At 40.2% G+C, this 21,060-nt stretch overlaps 1 protein-coding gene across 4 annotated transcripts in view; it reads left to right on the forward strand.

The window, feature by feature from the left end:
• The first annotated feature begins 350 nt into the window (after positions 1-350).
• sh3kbp1 (SH3-domain kinase binding protein 1) overlaps positions 351-21,060 on the forward strand; it is a 35,661-nt gene continuing 14,951 nt past the window's right edge. For 2 of the 4 annotated variants that reach the window (XM_034214125.1, XM_034214127.1), the window contains exons 1-4: positions 351-572; positions 13,664-13,821; positions 19,522-19,636; positions 20,658-20,764. In XM_034214125.1, coding sequence (XP_034070016.1) covers positions 569-572; positions 13,664-13,821; positions 19,522-19,636; positions 20,658-20,764 — 384 coding nt within the window. In that variant the 5' untranslated portion in view covers positions 351-568. The remainder of the gene's footprint in view (positions 573-13,663; positions 13,822-19,521; positions 19,637-20,657; positions 20,765-21,060) is intronic. The other 2 variants (XM_034214124.1, XM_034214126.1) reach the window with 2 other exon arrangements.

Raw genomic sequence — 21,060 nt, forward strand, 5'->3', positions numbered from 1 at the left:
AGACAAAAATGTGGAATGATGTAGGACATACATTTACTTCTTTGTATAGGTTTTTCAGGGTTGGATTACAATTAACAGACTTTTTTTTCTTAAGAAACAGAAGATGTGCGAGTAATTGTTTCACCACCATTTGTGCTCTTGTGGAGACCGACATTTACGCAGTGCACGTGAAGGCAACGAGAGAGAGAGAGAGAGAGAGAGAGAGAGAGAGAGAGAGAGAGAGAGAGAGAGAGAGAGAGAGAGAGAGAGAGAGAGATAGAGAGCCTAAGAGAGACGAGAGAGAGAGAGAGAGAGAGAGAGAGAGAGAGAGAGAGAGAGAGAGAGAGAGATTTGTTAATCAGCGCTTTTCCGTTTTCTAGGTCCTCGCTCTGCCTCCTCTGCCGTGTCACCGGAGAGAAAAGGGGAAGGAACATGGTTTCATCAGACGCTCCTCCCGTTTCAGCACGGCTGTAGCGGATCTATAGCACGAGCAGGAGACTGGGTCTCGGTCCGGCTCAAACCTCACACGACCACCTTCCCCGTTTCCAACCAGCCTGCAGGAGCACTACTAGCACACCGGGACACATAAATGGGTGAGTTGCAACGCAGTTTTCTGCTTCCAATTGAGAGAATGCCCCCAAAATAGCCTCCAGCGCCTCTGCGCATCTGGATGGGCAGGAATAAACGCCCGGTCCAGATGCGCGCTGGGTTCAACCTCTTTCCTTCCTTCTTACCCCCTCTCCTCTACTCCCCACCCCAACTCACCTCCACTCCTCTGACGTCGCTTCATACATGGCCGAGCTGTTCGTTAGTGTCCGCGCGGCTTTGGCGTTTCTCCGCGTTTCCGATGCTTTATTCATGATTAGAAAGCTGCGCGTGGGTGTGAATGCGCGGGCGTGCGGATGCGTTTTGAGGAAAGCAGCGGGTCACAGTGATGAGTTGCAGATGTTGACACGTTTACATTCACTAGCTGTCTGCCCATTGTGTTGCACAGTGTTTGACTCTCTCCAGCCCCCTGTCCCTGTGGAGGAAACAGGCCTGTCTGTGACATTCCTCTCATCATCGCCATCAATTCCCACGGCACCGTGCTCTTCCACACCTGAAACGCATGGGAATTAATTGATTGCCGATATTGTGGGCGATTAATAACTTAATTAAGTGTATATACACATTTGCTAATTAGCCACAGATGCCATGCAGGGGTGAAGGTGTTACTTCATTTTTATTTTCATTTTATTTGGTAGGCTAATCTGTAGATCTACTGTATTAGACATTCCTATGGATATCTTGACAGTGTGTTATTATAAGATTGTATGAGCTCTGCTGCATGTAAACAAGAAATTCACAGCTGGCCTCAGGGGGAACACTCACATGTACATTTATACACAACCGTCAAGGCTGGATGACCAATTTGGAAAATCAGGACATTTCCCCATGGGCCTAGGCCAGATTCACTGTGTGGTGTGTAGTTTAATTAATTGCAAAATTGTCTCTAATATGCACCACTAATTCAACTATTAGCTTAGATGGAATTACAAGGGCCTTTAAATAGGTCCGGCATATTAGCTCAACACTGTATCTAAAAGTAGTGTTCAGTATGTTCCATGTTGAACACAGGGGGTTTATACCTTTTACGAATATAAAGAGGTTATAGGATGCATATGGGAAGTATGATGGTGATGGTGGTTGGGATGTGTCTCAATAAGTGAAGGTAATCCCGCCATAAATTGCCACATTTTCCACTACTGTTTATTCATCATTTGTAACCAATTCAGCTCTGCCATCAATGTATAACGTTTTTGGTGACATTGTTGTTGTTGTGTAAATTCAATCATATGTTCATTATGTAGTTCATAAAGGTTGTAGGCTACATCATTTCGACTTTCTATGCTTTTCCAATTTCCAAACATTAGGCGGACAGATTATTAAAAATCATTGCAGACAAACAATGCTGTCCAGGACAACACAAACACTATCATTTTAATACACAGATTGAAAAATCACTTGCTAATTATAAAGGAATACCTTATTGCAAAACAGTAAAAATGTATTGTTGTATCAATACAAAAATATCAACTTTGGGTCACTTGACTTGAACCTGCCTGAAAATGAAAAACTATACTTCAGGGGTGCCCAACCAGTCGATCGCGATCGACCGGTCGATCGTGGGGAGATTCCCAGTCGATCGCGAGATGTGTCTAAAAATAGAACAACAATATTCTGTTTTATCGTTAATGTCCTGTAACATAACTTCCTGTGCCAGAATAATGCACTTGAACGCATCAAAGCTTTGTGATTGGCCGGCGTGACCCCATGTGTGGCTGGCCGGCGTGGCTGGTGAGCAGTGGGCAAAGTGCACTAGTTTGCTAACGTTGTTCGTGTCAACAGGAGTGACAGTCCGCACACACACAAGACCGCAATTATGGCAGAAGCAAAACATATATAGGCCTAATTCTCACTCCGAGTGGGAGGATGATTATTTTTGTATCTATTCCAATTCAAAGTCCATCTGTCTCATCTGCAATGCGAGCGTGACTTTATCGAAGAAGGGTAATTTAGGAGCGGCATTTCAAAACAGTGCACAAACGCTCCGAGACGGAATTCCCTCCTAATTCTGCCCTACGCTTCAAAAGGGGAGGGGCCTGAAAGGACAGCTACATGCACAGCAGTCCGTTTTCACCAGGCCCAACAACAAGAGCAAGGCTGCTACCATAGCATCTTATCGTGTCAGTCACGTTCTTGCGAAACACATGAAGTCTTTCAAAGACGGCGAAGTTGTGAAAGAAGCATTCATGGAGGCTGCCGATGAGCTTTTTGGGGACAGTAAAAATAACAGTAGCATTTCAACAGGTTTTTGATATAATAAAAACTCAAGTTAGATACCGTTATTAATCTGCTGTAAGTTTTAGTTTGTTTGAATTTATTCATTATAATTATTGTACAAAATGGTAGAAGAATGCAAACTTAAATTGATTATAGTCTATTATCAATTCAGGTTAAGAAACTAGTGTTGCTTGCATCCTATTTTAAAGGCATTTCTTTTTATAATCTACTAAAATGCAACAAAAAAAGGGTTTGATTATATTAATTTTGTCTTTTTTATTGCACGTTGGCAGCAGATTCCTGTGTAGCTTCAGATCTGAGTTGTCTTATTAGTAAGCCTCATTTATACTTTTGTAGCAACACTATTTTTATATAATGGCAAAGAAAGGGTTCAGAGTATTTTCTTTTTTTCCAGTATCATATGTGGCAGCACTGTTCAATGTTTCTTGAAAACATTACCCACTGTAGTGTGACGTGTGAATACACTCCAACTCTGTATCAACAACACTGTCGTGTAACTTCAGTTAAATACTTGTATGTGTGTAGATTAGAAAGAGGTAAGATAAAGTATCTGCAGTATTTTATGAAGTATTAATCGTACAAAGGTCAGTTTTATACAAGTAGAAGTGTGTATTTACCTGGTAGTCGGCTGTCAGTAATGGCTACGCCTCTCTATTTGGACTGGTAGATCTCGGCAGACTGGCAACTTTAAAAGTAGCTCTCGGTTCAAAAAAGGTTGGGCACCCCTGCTGTACATATTGTTGTAATGCATTTAGCAATCCTGGGCCCATTTTAATCTAGTCTAGTCTAAAACTCAGAATTTAAGTCTAAGGATTCATTTTGCAGTGACTCAAATATACACACACATTAAAGAGGCAACCTTTTGCTATCATAGGTAGTCTAACAGTCACAAATACATGTGTTCAAAAGATCTGACTTCTCTGACCCGTGCTTAAAAAATGTTGGTTTGCTGTCACTGGCACTGTCTCTCTCCAGCTACATTGAAAATATAAAGCTGAATACTCAGACTTTGTATCTGGGGGTTGTCCAAAACTTTCCTGGAAAGAGGAATGCTGGAAATTTGAAACATTCAAAACATGTTAAGGGAGTTCAAAGACTGTGTCACAAAACAATTTCCTGCAATGCAACAGAATGATGAGTTGGGCAGAGAACAGTTGGAATTTGACTTTAAATGTGGGGGAATTTGCTGAAGTCTGTGATCTGATCCACAGTTGGAGTGGGTGGCTTTGACTCCCAGTGGGCTTATGTCCAGCGTGAATGTTTTACAGACTGAAAACACGCAGCTGCTCTTGAAATCATCAGCGACAGTACTGAAGCATACGCACAACTAAACACAGGTCTGCAGTAAACCAGCAAACTGCAGCATGGAATTGCAGAGTTCAGTGTGTTTGTATGTAGTTCAGTCTTATCTAAACTGACTGCAGCTGTTCAGTGGACACTACAGATCAACATGGTTCCTATATGGCAGTGTGTTTCTTACTTGACCACTTGAGTGGGAGTTTTGTTTTGTCTGCAGGCTTCAGATAATCTGTCTCTTGTGTTCTCAAGGCCTCCTGTCTATCAGAACACGGCAAACGGAAGACACAACCATGACACAAGTCCTTTGACATTTCAGTTGCAGTTTTGATCTCAAGTTTCAGGACCAATACACTGCTAACTCAATGCAGCTATTTAATATGAAAGGATGGTTAAGTTTAGCAAGTATGTTTGAAATTAGTAATTTAATTATATTAGTATAAGTAGACACAGACCTCGTTGAATCTGATTGTTAAAACAGACCATATTGACAAATCTAAGCTAGCTATAGCTGTGAAGGTACAATTGGATGTGATGGTGGGAAAGTTGGTTAGGGAGCGAATATAAAGCGTGTTTTTATCACACCAATTAGAGCTAGAACATTAAGGTTATGTTACAGTCCAGTCCTGTTAGACCGTTAATTTCGTTCACATGCTTGATCTAAACTAATGTTATTTACTAACGCATTTCTTATCATTTTAGCAACTACATTATGCAGCCATCAGGCAACACCATTCATTATATGTTTTGTTTGTTTCTGCCTGATGATTGTATGCTAAGACAATGCTAATGTTTACCCAGTTTCAAAATAAAAAAAATGTTTATCTGGCTTTTAAGATAATAATTGGATACTTTCTGTTAAAGCTCTATCAGTAATGTTGAGCAGCAGAGGTACTGCAGAGTGAGAGCCTTGTATAGCCTAAAACACACTGTGTTGCTACTGAAAAAAACGGGTGATTTCCAACATTGAGCTTAAAGAGGCCCATTATAGCTTCTGACTTCTGTCTATTCTGTTTCCCCTTTCAAAACGTCTAACTACATTCAAAATGTATTTGAAAAGGTGGGTTCCCATTTTGTTTTTAAACTTTACTTAAACAAGATTATCACACTTGTTGGAGGCTGACTTCAGCTTTAAATGATTAAAATGGGTATAAGCACTGACTGTATAAAAGAAGTGTACGTAGTCACCGTGACGTAGCGTAGCACATTGGCTTTGTACAAAGGTTATAAGACCTTGACTTTTGCATTTTGGCATTTTGGCTAGAATATTAGGAGAGGAGTAGCAAGACCCGATATAATTAGCTTACTAAACGGCTACTGTAGTTACTAGCTAGTGCTGGCCTGGTTAGCAAAGTGCTATTAAAGTTTACGTGATAATAATTGGGATTTTAATTTTTGAAGTTTGCTTGGTCCAAACCAACCTTGCTTTACAATCCAATTTATCTCAATGGGTCCATCATTTTGTATGTTTTGTGTCCATTTGTATGTCCATATCTGTATCGAAGGAGACATAAACACTAGTGATTCAGACCATAAACCTGTTTGCTTACTACAGTTATAGATTAAGTGAGAAGTAGGGTTGTTTTCTAAATACCATCATACTATTAGTCACATTGACTTGGCTTTTTCAACCTGGAGGTTGCCCCTTGGTATTTACAGCAGCAGGATAGAGTGTGTGTTGAGATAATGAAGGAACAGGACACCCAGTTAAACAGTCTGTTTTTAAAATAGTTTTTGGACTAGAATTGAGGTACAAGTTATATCAGGCTTTGGATACAAGGACATGTCTTTTCCTGGGAATAATTGTGTAAGAAAACAAAAATAATTCACCAGACTTACGCAGAGGCGGATTTAGGATTGGAGGAGATCCGGGGCTTAGCCCAGGAGTCGTTGGGTTGGGGGGGGTGCAGGGGTACAGTGCAATTTTTTATAAGTGGGGGGTGGACCGAACATCCTTTAGGGGGGGTCGTCGCCTCCTGTCGGGGGGTCCGGGGGCATGTTCCCCCGGGAGGATTTTTTTTTAAATATTGAAGTTGAAAGCACTTGAGAGCAACATTAACCCTACCTTAATAACACCTTAAAGCAGACAAAAGGCACTGGATAACACTCATTAACACCCTTTAATGAAGCAAACTAATGCCTTAACTCACTCAAATAGTCGTTTACTTATTAAGGTGAAACGAATGTGCGTAGAGTTTTAAACGATGCGGATAGTCTCACCTTGATTCTGGCGCATTGCTTATCGTTTTATAGATCTATTCTCATCCACCATCTTTGTTTGTGACGTAAAGAGTGTAAGAGTCACGTTTCTGAATCGGACACTCTGAGTGGATGCAGTCACAGCCAATCGGAGTCTGATTCAGAGGGTTGCCTGTCAGTTCTGTTGTTATGTGTACTGAAACGAGAGCCGGTATAATTCCACGCGTGAAAACAAAATAAAAATTGGAATACGTTATTTTAGTGTCTTAAAAGTAGACTGAGTTATGAAGGGTTAACGTTACATCTTAGGATAATTTTTAGTCATGTTCTGTATACATACTAACATATAAGGGTATACTTAGTGTGGTTACTCCATGTTTACTAGCTATAACATTAACGTTACATCACTCTTTTTCACTTCTTACTCAGTCAGCCAGAGTGCAGATATCACCATTAGATTAACAAACCTGAAACATCATCCATTTCTTGACTGCTGGTGATGACATTGTTGTCAGCTGCTGATACTGCTGCTGCTGCTGCAGCTTGTGGCGCCGGCTGCTTCAATGACAATAACTTTCTAATATCCATAACTGTATAGGCTCAGGGTCGGCTCTAGAACAACTTGAATGGGGGGGCAATCATTTACCAAGGGGGGGCACACACTGCCGTCAACAACCAACACACAAACACCAACGCAACTTTAATTTAAAAAAACATGCTGTAAAGTCTATTGTCTTTCACACACATTGCAGGGGTGTAGTGCTATTGTACAGCGCACCTATGACTTGTGCATACATGCACGGTTGTGGCACGACCACCAAAACAGAGACATATAAGGACAGAGGGTGTCGTTTTCTCATACTGATATTCTGCACAAACTGTGCTGTTGTATTTGCTGTAAAGTGTCTTTACTGTAGGTTATTTTTGTATTATACTGTATATACAGCACTTTGTCTCGACCAAAAATCGTTGAAAAACGTGCTATATAAATAAAACTTGATTTGATTTGATATGGACATAGGCCATCATATAAAAAGTGTGCAAATGTATTTAGTATCCTATCCATGTGAACATGTTTTAGGTGGGGGTGGACCTAACCTCCTCTAGGAGGGTCTGGGGGCATGCTCCCCCGGGAAGATTATTTTTAAAATATTGAAGTTAAATGCATCAATCTGGTGCACTTTGAGAGCAAAGTGAAGAGATCTATGGATAGCCTACATCTCTCAGCATCCATATGAAACAGAACTGTACACAGATTTACTTTTCTTTATGGATATTTCACTAATCATTCCCCTTTTAAACTGTATTCTTGTGTTACTGTCCTATAGTATTTCATACCCGTTTTTCATTTATTCTCTCTTTAATAACTATAATGATCATATAAAGGTATTCCTCGAAAATACTTACATAAATGGTGACCAAACCGTTTGAGACCCACTGAGATAACTTACACTAAGTGAACTATCTAAACACTGAGAGAGTCCTTACCTCACTGAGCTGACGTTATAAGATCCTCTCAGTCTGACAGGAGAGGACTGTCCTCCACCTTGGTGTAGAAACAGCCCTTTATATCCGTTAGCATAGCTAGCTAACCAGATGCTAACCACAACATTCCACGTTACCGCTCGCGCACTCACAAAATGCGCTCGTGCCACACACACACAGAGCTTGAATGAAACACAGAGACCCATGTACTTGTACTGTACTGTATATCATATTATTTTTGATGGCTTTACTGTATAATCAGTTTAACAGATGAACAGATCGCCACTGGGCTTTCATCTAAACACTCAGCCACGTAATGATAACAAAAAAAAGGTCGGGGGGGTCATTGGTCAAGCAACACACCAATCAGAGAGCAGCAGTGAGCACACCTCAGGCTGTGTTTTATATTTGTATTATTTATTTCTGATGTATTTCACACAAAAAACCTTTAGTGGAAACGTTTTCACTTAGCCTATATGATAAAAAAAAGAAAAAATCGGCAAAGTGACAAGGCTTGCCCACCCTGCGTTGGGGGGGGCACAGTGACTCATTTGGGGGGGCATGGCCCGCGAATGACCCCCCATGACGCCGACGCTGTATAGGCTATTAGCTTAAAACTCGTCAGGCACTAGGAAGGATCACTTCTTCTTCAGGGCAGGCTACGCAGTACGCAGGCTAATGTCCCACAGTGGCTGCCTCTCTGGTGGACTCCGGTACTGCACATTACTCCCGAGACGTTTTCAAAAAATAAATTTATTTTTTATTTTTCAAGTTAAACATCCGGGGCTTTTCAGAAAACATCCGGGGCTTGAGCCCAAGTAGCCACCCCCTAGCGCCGCCACTAGACTTACGTGTACTTAAAAAAAAACAAAAAACGTATGCACCCCTACTGACGTGTTTGCTCTACATTCATAATGCTTTGAAGAGCATTTCATTATTTTCAAATGTTCTTGAATGCATTGTGTGTTTGTATTTATTCCATCATGTTGTGTTGTACATCATACGAATAAATTAAGGCTGCTTCCTTTGTAAAATCATATCCAGTATATATTTGAAGGCTGGGTTTGCCCTCTTCAGGCACAGCTTCACACCAGACTGTGCTCCGCTCCAGAGCCTATTTGGCGTTTACGTTGTGTAACTTGCACCCGTCTTTGCACTCAGTGGTGTAAGTTATGTGGAAAGCCACGAGCTGTGGTCTTCTTCAGTGGTGTATGTGTTGTGTTGAGTGACGTGGATGGGTGGGTGGACTGCAGCGTGTGGTTCTGTTCTGCCACTCAGATGCACTGTAATGTGATTTGCAAGACAACTGCCACAAGCTATCAATTCACCGAGATACTTCTCCTAACTGGTGAGCCTTGTACTTCCACTCTCATGATATGTGCTACTTCCCCTAGACCAGGGGTGTCAAACTCAAATACACAGTGGGCCAAAATATTTTTTTTTAGTCATTTCTAATGATTACATTTTTCCACAGGCCAACAACAGCTTCAAAAAAACAATTCCCCTCAAAGAAAAAACCAAACATGCCCTGTTGTCACAAGACAAAAGTGCAGAAGGAAACATCCATTGAAACTCAGTTTGCTGCTCTGTGAGCCAGATACTTGGCATCTCATCTTGGGTGCAAGTTCATCAATGTTTGGGGTCAGGCTCTGAGCTGAGGAAATCCTCAGGATTGAGTGAAGGTGTGTGTGCAATATAGCGGCGGGCCAGATCTAATAGTAATTCGAAATGATCCTGCGGGCCGAAATTAAATCCACCAAGGGCCTGATTTGGCCCCTGGGCCTTGAGTTTGACACATGTGCCCTAGACACATCAGAACTGTGAGCAAAATGGTATTTGTGCCACGTCACTGTGTCATCTGCAGCTAATCTCTCTTAGTTATGTCACGCCAGAATCATATCCTCCCCATCTGAGCACCAGGCCAACTTGAACTACAGTCGTCTGCTTTGTCTTCTTAATATTGATGTCTTGTGAAAGTCCTGTTCCTTCTTGAATATGTAAAGTATTTTTGGTTGTGGTGGTGTTTACATCAGTATTGGCATATCCAGCCATGCAGTGGGGTGGTTTGTGAACTACCTCTCTGAAAGGTCCCAATGTGTTCAATTTGATGGGCTCACTTCTGAGTGGTTAAACATTACAAATGATGTTTTAGGTCCACTATTATTCTCCATCTATATCAACAGTTTAGGTCAAAATGTGGTTGGAGCAATTTTACATTTGTATGCGGACGATACCGTGATGTATTGTGTAAGTCCCTCCATTAAGGAGGCTGTTGTTAAATTGCAGGCTGTTTTTACTGTAATATTATTCAGACTCAGTTCTCTGAACTAAAGCTTCTTTTAAATGTTGATAAAAACTAAGGTAATGCTATTTTCAAAAGCCAAAAAGACACCAGAGACCGCTTTGGATATTGTTACCGTGCAAGAAAAAAATACTTGAAGTGGTTGCCTGTTATAAATACCTTGGTATCTGGCTTGATGATTGTCTCTCTTTTAAACTTCAGGTCAATAATCTGCTTAAAAAGCTGAGGGTTACCCCTAGTTTCCACCGGTCCGTCTGCGTCGCGTAACGGCTGCGCCGCGGTTTTGGTCCGGCCTCCTCCGGCGTCATACCCTACCGGGCGCATTTCAGAAGCATTTCAGAAGCGGAGCGTCTTGCCTGCCGGCTCGCAGTTTCAGTTGATTTGATCATATTTCCTGGACAGACTACTTTGTACAGACAAAGTTAATAATAATTGTAATATCACAGTTATAAACGACATGAATCAAAGATGTGTTGCTGTATTTTAGTGGTAAAATCATCATAATTATTCTATATATATAATTTACACAGTGCCTGTAAACCGGAGGAGAACGCTGGCATTTCTCCTCCTACTTGAAAGACTACGGAGGGATAGGGTCTGCAAAATGAGTTTGTGTGTGTGTATATGCTCTGAACGTGCCACTTCCTGCCTGCCCGACATTACCTTATGGCTGCGTCGCGTCGAAAAATAGACTTCAATCCTATTTCGAGCGGAGCCCAGCGGCGAGACGCTTCTGAGCCGTAACGCGGCGCGTCTGGTGGAATAGCACCCATTGACTAGAGTGGCCGCGATCCTTGCGGACGCCGCGGCGCGGCCGTAACGCGCCGCAGACGGACCCGGTGAAAACTAGGGGTTACAGCCCGTCTACACTACAGGCGTCAAAAAAGCTTGAAGCTGGGCGTGTCTGAAGCTTGGCGATTTTTTGCGAGACATACAAAGCAATAGCAATGTTAAAACGAAGTAAACTGGATATAAACTCCCCAAATAGGCGAAAACCTACCAGTTTCACCCACTGTCTCTGCCACCTCCCTCCATGCCTGGTTCCTCCGGTTTGTATCCCGGTAAATAGTTCTGGTCGTAAAGAACCGGGTGATTTGCTACCGTAATTTCTCTTTTGGAATATGAGGAAATGAACTGCGGTCTGGCTCTCCCAGCTTGCACGCGGTTTGATTGGCTAGCGTTTGCCTTGTACTGGCGGGATTTGCATAAACGGGATTTGATTGGCTGACGCCAGCTTCGAGCAAGCATCGAGCCTCAAAAGTTGAACATTGTTCAACTTTTGACGCCGATAGACGCTCGCGATGCTTGCAACGCCTTGCCATGCTACCCACAATGCAGTTCGGCGAAGTTTGAAAATATCCTACGTCACCCCATTCAAATGAATGGGCGAAGCGTTGAAAGCATTTTTTGACGCCTGTAGTGTAGACGGGCCGTTAGGCTAGGTTTCTTTTTCAGAAACAAGTCCTGTTTCTCGCTTGAGGCCAGGAAAAGGCTAGTCACTGTGACCTTTTTACCTGTGCTGGACTATGGTGATCTGATTTATATGAATGCACCTGCCCGTATACCTGAACAAGTTAGATGCCGCCTATCACAGTGCACTGAGATGTGTTACTAATTGTAAAGCACTTACTCATCACTGTACCCTGTATGCCAAGGCAGGTTTGCCTTCACTTACTGTACGGAGTCATGTAGGCTACATGTTCATATGCCATGTTGGGTAAACTCCCATCTGCTCTCTGATCACACAGAGAGTTACAGGTAGCTATTGCCTGAGATCACATGACGTGGTCTTGTTACATGTGTCAAGTGCAAGGACTGACTTAGGTAGGAAAGCTTTTATGTGCGCAGCTCCTCTTGCTTGGAACAGTCTTCAAAAAATTATTGAAACAGAGCAATTTTGAAAGCTGGATAGCTTGAATGCTATTTGATACAGTTGGTACTTGTAAATGTCGATAGGTATGTAAATGTGGCCCTGTAAATATGATGTATGATGTCCTTTATTGTTTTATGTTGTTTTATGTTTCATGTGTAACCTACTTGCTGCAGGTCTCCCTTGAAAAAGAGATCAATGATCTCAATGGGACCTACCTGGTTAAATAAAGGTTTGAAATGAAATGAAAACACATTTTGTCTGTTTGTATATTGGTGTGTTGCTCTTTGTGCACGTCATACAATATATGAACAAATGATTTTTGGAAGGAAACCACTGTGTCTGAGTCATAGCTACCCCTTTCATACTGTAGTTCCCATGGTTACCCCACCCCCTAAAACTCCCCCGCCCCCCCTTTAGCTGCCTTCACCGTTTAGACAAGGATCAGGCCTCTGCAGCCAATATGAGTGTTTGCAAGTTTGTGTGTGTGTGTGTGTGTGTGTGTGTGTGTGTGTGTGTGTGTGTGTGTGTGTGTGTGTGTGTGTGTGTGTGTCCAGTGTAAAGGGGTTAGAGTTAAGAAAGCTATATGCGATATCATGACACATTTGTGACAGTACATTTCTACAAGTATTAGCAGCTGCTCGTGCGGCCACGAGGTGTTTTTGTGTCTGTGAATATATGAGTTGGTGTGTGTGAGATCATTTTAATAGATTTTCTTTACAAATAATCCTTGTTTTATTCACCAAAGTGTATTTGACAACATTTCAGTAAGGCGTATTCCGGTTTTATTTCTATGTTTTGTCTTTATAAATTCAGCAACATTTACATTTTCACAGCAAAGAAGCAGCTTTCACTCTTTCAATTATTTAAGCACATCTATTTTTCCTTTAAAAAAAAGATGTATTAAGCTACTGTTAATGAGTCAGCACTCAAGTTCCAGCTGCTCAAAGGGCTTTACACTTCTCTTTTCTTGTAAATATTTACATGAGAGAGTACTCTTCTGTGTTTATCAACCTCATATTCAGCCTTTTGCTGCATAAACAATACAGTTGTACTTTTTTTATCGTCTATCATTAGCACTGTATGGATCAATAGCACACTATAGTTTGCATCAGAGATGTCAAGATGCTTATTTATATAGCTACTTTTATTAGTGTATTTTTTATTCTTATTTTCACTTTCACATGGTTCCACTCATCTACAGTTTGTGACAATAACTCATTATGATTTGTAAGTAGTTTGTTGACTAACAGCAACAAAATACAATATTACAAGGGTTGTTTACTAGGGTAATTTATTACATTACAGGGTTGGGACAGTTAATTTAAAAATGTATTCCTTTACTATTGCTAGTTGCATGTAAGATAATGTAATCAGTAATTGTTCTGGCCTTTATTTGTTTGTGTGCATTTGAAAGGATGGGAAATGAGAAAACCAAAGAGAAATAACAGTTTACGTTATCTCTGTATTGCAGGCCAGAGTAAATTGCATTTAAAACAGACAATCAATTGTTTTAAATGGCTGTGTATGTTCAGCTGTGAGTGTATTTCTCTTTCACTTTCAGTTTTGCATCACTTTATAAGACCAGCAGAATCATTTCATTGAAAACCACGGTCCTAGAGAGTAAAAGTAAAACACATTGTTGTTAACCGACTAATTTTCTGTTCCTCATTCTCTATGTCTCCCAGTGGAGGCCGTAGTGGAGTTCGACTATGAGGCTCAGCAGGACGATGAGTTGAGCCTGACGGTGGGCGAGATCATCGTAAACATACGGCGGGACGATGGAGGCTGGTGGGAGGGGGAGCTGGGTGGACGCAGGGGCCTGTTCCCGGATAACTTTGTCAGGGTGAGTTCATAAAATACCACCTCGTTTTCTCTACTGATTCTTAGTCTCCTACACACTCCATAAGCCCACAATAGGCCCCCCATAAAAACAGCAGAGTAAACTTGCAGTTTCTAGTGTGTCACTGCAGCGTGGGATGTTTCAAAGGTGAGAGTTCAACATGTTTTAACACTTTTTTAAGTGGGAGAGTAAAGGTTGGAAATAGAGGTTGCATTTCGATCATTCAAAGAGATAATGTTATGCTGAAGTTTATTTTGTGGACTTTAGATCAAGGTTAAGAGCACTGCATCAAATGTGTGCGAATAATACTAATAATAACTTTATTTATACAGCACTTTTCAAAACAACGTCACAAAGTGCTTTACATGGATTAAGAACAGGGCGTTCAGGCACTAACAAAGCATGTGGTCAAAAAATCCCCAAATCCCCCCAATAAAATATATAGAATTTCAAAGATAGCAGTAGTAATACAAAAAAAAGAAAGTAAAACAAATAATACATGGATGTCGAGTAAAACAGAGTGGTGTTATCATTAGTTAAAAGCTTTAATAAAAAGGTGAGTTTTGGGGCACTCGTAAGGGCACACCAAGTTAGTGAGGTAACCAGGAGCCAAACCGTCAAGAGCTTTAAAAGTAATCAGTAAAATCTTAAAATCAATTCTAAAACAGACAGGTAGCCAGTGAAGAGAGATTAACACAGGGGTGATGTGGTCTACTCTTCTGGTGTTTGTTAAAAGTCTTGCTGTGGCATTTTACACAAGTTAAAGACGAGATATTGATTTTTGGCCTTATCCAGAGTATAGGGAGTTACAGTAATCGAGACGAGAAGAGATAAAGCATGGATGACTGTCTCCAAATCAGACCGGGAGATGTGAGGGTGAAAGGAAACTTTCAAAAGTACTCCCAGCCTTTCCGAAAGGTCTGTGGAGAACGGATTTCAGAAGCTGTTTAACTATCCAACATGAATTTTTGATAAAATGTTGTTGGCACCTGGTACACAATTTGAGAGATTCCAGGAGATACTGTAGAATGCCATCCCTTTTCTAGCCATGTCCGGTAGACTTGATAATTCAGCCCATTTTATGACTTCCTTTTTCTTCTTTCCTCCTAATTTACTTTGCGTGTCATTCGTATACCATGCTGACTTGTCAGATGAATATGGTTTGCTTTAACTCGGACTGCGCTATACCCTTTCAGTTACAGTTACAAGATGAGAAAAAAAAAACACATCAGATTAAAACACCTTGGTGTTTTCTACCCCCAAAGCGGCAAAGATGTAAATGTAAAATGACTAGGTTATTTATAAGCCATATTTTATGGATCGATTTATAATGTAAGTCATTATGTAAGCAACAATGTAACATGTAAGTGTGAGAGTATAATGATACGGTTTATGGAGTAATTTAACCGTGTGTTTGTGGTGATGAAAAACAGGGAAGTAAGTTTACTGTATCATAGGGGGAAGTAGAAATGTGTCAAAATCATGAGCAGAGAGTACGGTTACATTTAGACTGTAGAAGTCAGTCTATTGTCAGGTGGTACGCCATACAGCCAGGCTTTATTACGGCTGACTGAATATCACGGCTCATTCATTGTTAGGGAGCCGGACAATGGGCCTGTGAAGTCCCACTGGTGATGGAGTGGACGTATGTGTGTGTGTTTGTGTGTTTGTGTGTGTGTGTGCGTGCGTGTGTGTGTGTGCGTGTGTGTGTGTGTGTGTGTGTGTGTGTGTGTGTGTGTGTGTGTGTGTGTGTGTGTGTGTGTGTGTGTGTGTGTGTGTGTGTGTGTGAGAGAGAGAGACAGAGGAAGGCTGTGAGTAATGCAGTAATACCAGACTGGTCTGTCACAAGACAGTAGTTATGGGAATCAGTGACATTAAGCTTTGCAATGCTGATGAATGTGTGTGTGTATGCATGTGTGTTTTTAGGAAGTGGGGGATGTGGACAGACAGGTTTAGAAGGGGACAGGAAGTGATGGTATGCAAGCAAACCCCCTCTGGTGCCGTCATGGCTGCCAGCCAGCTAATAAGATTATTAAATTGAAGGTCATTGACTATAGTTTTTTTACTCGAAGACAGTTTAAAATGTGTTTTTTATTTGCATATTTGGAACAGCTTAAGAGCTATTTTCTGATGGTGAGCTCAGGTAAACAAAATGCTTATTATGTAAGCTAAGCATGGGTGGTATACTTTATAACACATAGTAATGCTGCATGCTACTAATGCTAACTAACGCAAGGTGCATTAACCAGTGTGCAGATACATTGTCAAACCCTAAAGCAGTTAGAAACATTTTTATCTTGCATTTCTATTGCAAACGAATTGCCTAATTGGGAAATGTCAAAAACCACGCAGCACATCATCTCAAATCTGTCAAGTGCATTTAGACACACAATCAGCTGCCCTTGACTACAGTCTGTCACGATAAGGTGCCAACGTATTGCTTCATTTTTGATTAACCAGCTAGATATTCTCTAATTGATTCATACAGTATATGGAAACATCTTAAAGTCAGTGCTATTTGACAAGGTTTTGCAAATCAGAATCCCATGCTCTGAACGGACAGAATGCTAAACACTGAACTTCATTGTTAAAACAATCAGCCGGATTTTTCTTGGTAGTCACTTTTGAGCAATAAAGTCACTGCAAACGTCAAAAAAGTTGAAAACTTTAGCGCAAAGTTGACAGTTTCATTTGGAAGTACACTTTTTAACTACTAATCTATAATGGAAATGGATGGCTCCTAGTTTACTGTAACCCGTCTTTTAATCTATTGTTAAAATTATAGTTTACCATAAAGACAATTTAGTTTTCAAGAGCCAAGAATATTTTTGACTTACTAATGCCAAAGAAAAATAAGATTTACAAGAAGTAAAAGCAGATAATAAATATAATATATATATTATCAAATGGCTGCAGATATGTTCTGTTGAGCATCTTATTAATCAATGTTTCAATAATTGTATCTTTATTAGAAATCTTTATCTGTTATCTTTATAACAGCTTGTTTAAAGCTTTTCTTACTCTGCCAGAGTGACCAGTGGTGGAGTTGCGCAACAAGGATAAGGTTTATAAGAGGGGAAATAAGAGTTTGCGTAATATTTCCTCTGCATTTCAGAATGATTTCTACATTCAAAGCTCTCTCTGTTTGTCTCTAAGTTACATATTATTTTGTAGGGCAGTGGATTAGCTGCTACACTGCATTGTTTTGCTTTATCTCTGACTGGAAGACAAAGGTGAGAGGTCTGGTTAGAGAGGATGCACGAAGCAGAGTTTAGCATTAAAGCAGTGCAGTGTAAACAACATACTTTTACACATTACACAGACAAACACTACCAACCCTGCAGTGGACATTATGCAGGTGTTTCCTGTGCAGATATGATGTATCACGTCATCTTCCTCTCCTCTTTTCAGCTGGGTTTCCTTTGACTGGGTCCCCTCAGGAGGAATTGTAGTAACAAAGTAGTAACAAAGGCATCCAGGAACATTAACAGTTAGCTTTGTTCCTGGTTTTCTTTCTTTATTTTTGCATTACACTCAAACATTTTAATTATTTAAAACAATCAGACTCAATAGATAACAGATGGATTTTAGAATTTATGTTTTACTGCTTTACACAAGGCATAAACAACTAAACACCACCTCTGTTGCACTATAAGGGAATCTGTAGGCTAAACAATGGCTGCTATGCATTTGTGTGTAGGTTGGCTTGTGTCTCTAAGTTAAAAGTGTTGTCTGTGCAAGAAAGTGTCTTAATACAAATGTGTGTCACTTGTTTGCAGTACATAAGGGCATGTAGAGTCTGAGCAAGTCCATCTGCACTCAAACTGCCAACAAATAAATGTTTACTTTTCTTTCCAACTCCACATTATCACTACATTAGCCTACTTAACAAACTACCAAAAGCAAAGTCATGGAATATTTTACTGCAAGCAGAAAGCAGCCAAAAAAAGAAAAAGCTATTTTTAATTTAAATTCAGCTATGTTAATATGGAGGAGAAATGCAAGAAGTCATGTGAATACAGTCATCTTTTAAGTGCTCACATGTTGTGGTTGTAGAGGAACATTTTATATCTTTGGCTTATAATTCATTCATTCCGGTTAGAAGAGGATGCACACGCCCTCTTCGCTATCGAGAATCCTTTCTATGCCAAGTGAAAAATGTGTTTACTTTCCAACACAAACATCTATTTTACTTCACTGTTATGTCAATTCTCCACCTTTGAAGCCTTAAAATGGCTCTTAACCTAAGATAAGCTTCTCCTGTTGTCTAGGAAATGTCTTCCCTTGTCGATATCTTTGGATCTCGGAGGCTCATTAAGGCTTTCACGCCATACCAGGTCATTCAGATACAGAGTGAGGGGTTAGATTATGTGAGTCAGTATACCATTATGCTTCAGTGAGCTGCGTTTACCACAAGGCCAGGGCGTGTGAAACAGTGTCATGATGAATGTGGTGGGGAGATGTGAACCGTCATGTCTATTTTCTTGGTTTCCCTCTCCGTGTGAGTCTCCCTGTTTGTTGTCTCCCCATCTGCCTCCTTGTTGATTCTTCTGTCACTCGGCACATTTGTTTGCCTGTCTCTCTTCAGTTCTCTTGATCAGTTTCACATGCTATCTTGTGATGTGAGTGAAAGTCATGTGGACAGAAGGGAAGATTTCAGCAGTGAGGGAGAGGGTGGTGCTCTGTTTGTGTGTTTGTATTTGGACAAGCTTTACGAGATCTGGCCGGTAGTCTGAAGGTAAACATTGAGGGTCACCTGGGTTACTGACATGTAATACTGGAGCTCAGTACAGGGACACTCATAAACAGTTGTCAAACACCTTGACAATCTTAGGTGTATGCACAAATTATTTATTGGACACTAGACATGTTTTTTCCAAAACTAAATCATTTTTGTCCATTTCCACATTTGTTGTTTACATGTCATTACATCATTTTATTCCTTTGGGAGTCACATGTTTAAGTACATTTTTTTTGTATGTGGGATTAATTTATACCTAATATTAGTGGTCTAATATTACAAGCAGAATCACATTTTTACAAATAAACATTGTCCCTCCCTTTCTTAGGCAATAATGCAACCTAATAGGCCATTGCATTTCAAGCCAGTTACAAGATGTAATACTATTCTTCATTTAAATGTCTATGTTGTTCCACTGTGTTCTTTTTCCAAATAATTTTGTGATCTATTTTTTCATTTTTGTTATTTTGTTTTCAGATAATCACTAAATCAATATATAATATATAAATTACATATTATCATCACGTTAATGTTTTCAGACAATGTCAATGTATTTCATGATTGACCGTGACACCATTGTCAACATTCATCTGAATTAAGAGTTTAAACAAGCAGATTGTCCTGTAAACATATTTTTTTGTTTATTTATTATTTTCAAGTTGAATACCACATTGAAAGATATTATCATTTTAGTTGATCATTACAATGACCTTTTTTCATATTTGTGATTGAATTTTATCGCCCTTTTCATAGTAGCTGTGCTTTTTGTCAAGCTTTCCTCTTATATGTTTGTATATTAATGTTGCTCTATATATTAATAGTATATTAATATATTAATTAGTATATTAATGTTGACTTGGAGATATCTTTACTTTAACATCTAAACTGAATTTTTTTTTTCACCGGAGCACAGTTTTTTTCCTTAAACTCACTCCTCATCTCCTGTTCCTCTCTTATTATAGGAGATCAAGAAAGATGGGAAGAGGGACGGAGGACAGACCAGCATGATCAGATCAGAACTGTCCAATGGGAGGTCCAGCCCTGTGTCGGACCCCAGCGTACGACCGGGCAGGAGAGGTACTCACACACACATTCTGTCACACACACTCATACATGTTAATCTCAAACATAGATCCTATTAGTGTAAGGAAGGATTTGGGTCAAGCATTATCCGTGCACACACTTTTCTCAAGTGCTGTACTTAAGTTCACATTTGAGTTGCTTTTCATGCCACCTACAACTTATAATGTTACTCTGGGCTCTGTGAACTTTTGCTATTTCTTTATGTTTACAAACCAATCAATCCAATTATAGTGAAAATAAGTTCTTAATCCATAGTGAAAGTAATCACCAGCTGCAAACACAAAATATATATTTAGAAAAAACAATTGATCCACCTTTAACACCTTCCAAATAAAAATTATTATTGTAGATAATGCATGAATTATAATAATGTGATTGTATAATATAGACTACAACAGGTGCATTGTGTATTCTCTGCATGAGTACCACTATAAATACTTTAAGTACATCTATATTGAATACATGCATACTTTTCAACACAGGAGTTTTACTTGTAATGGAGAGTTTTGACTCTTGTAATACTGTTTGTTTAGTAAAGGATCTTAATACTTCCTCCACCACCAAATGCACTCTCACTTTAGTAGCAGTGACACTATGTGGACAAAAGAGGAATCACAGGGCTTTTTATCGCCCAGCTGGAGGAATGAGTGAAGAGTAATGAGCAGGCTAATGAGTGTTAGACAAACAACTGCAAGACAAGTGGGGAGAGTTTGGTGTTGGAGACAGTTAGTACTGTAAGCATGTCTCCTAATTCAATGGGCAAATGTCACCTGTCTGTCTTCAGCCAGGAGATATTTTAATAAGTCAGTAAACACCTGCTCACTCACTGTAAGTCATGGATTATGGATAAGTGCGGGAGCCAATCATGATGCATGTAAGGCTTAAATATGTTTGTATGTACTCTTGTTGTGTGTGTGTGTGTGTGTGTGTGTGTGTGTGTGTGTGTGTGTGTGTGTGTGTGTGTGTGTGTGTGTGTATGTGTGCGGTGTGTGTGTGTGTGTGTGTGTGTTTGCAGTAGAGCAAATCCGTAAGCGGAGATGTAAAGCGTCGTTCAGCTACGTGCCTCAGCATGAAGACGAGCTAGGGTTGAAAATAGGAGACATCATTGAGATCATAGCAGAGGTAAGACTCATCACATTTTACTGGAGTCATAATGGAGTTATTCATTTTGAAATCAGCCCATTAGCCTCTAACGGTTCATTCTGCAGGATTTAGTGGCATCTAGCAGTGAGGCAGCAGATTGCAACCAATTATACCACTTTGCTAACCCCTCCCTATCCAACGTGTTAAGGCCCTCTCTAGAAGTTTAGTTTTTTCCTTTCTGGGCCTCTTTAAATACATGGCCGTGCAAAGAGGTAGAGGAACATCATATTATATTTCTGCTAATAGATCTAATGCTCGTTAGACATTTAAGATAA

Source organism: Gymnodraco acuticeps, unplaced genomic scaffold (assembly GCF_902827175.1).
Source record: "Gymnodraco acuticeps unplaced genomic scaffold, fGymAcu1.1, whole genome shotgun sequence".
Classification (NCBI taxonomy): domain Eukaryota; kingdom Metazoa; phylum Chordata; class Actinopteri; order Perciformes; family Bathydraconidae; genus Gymnodraco; species Gymnodraco acuticeps.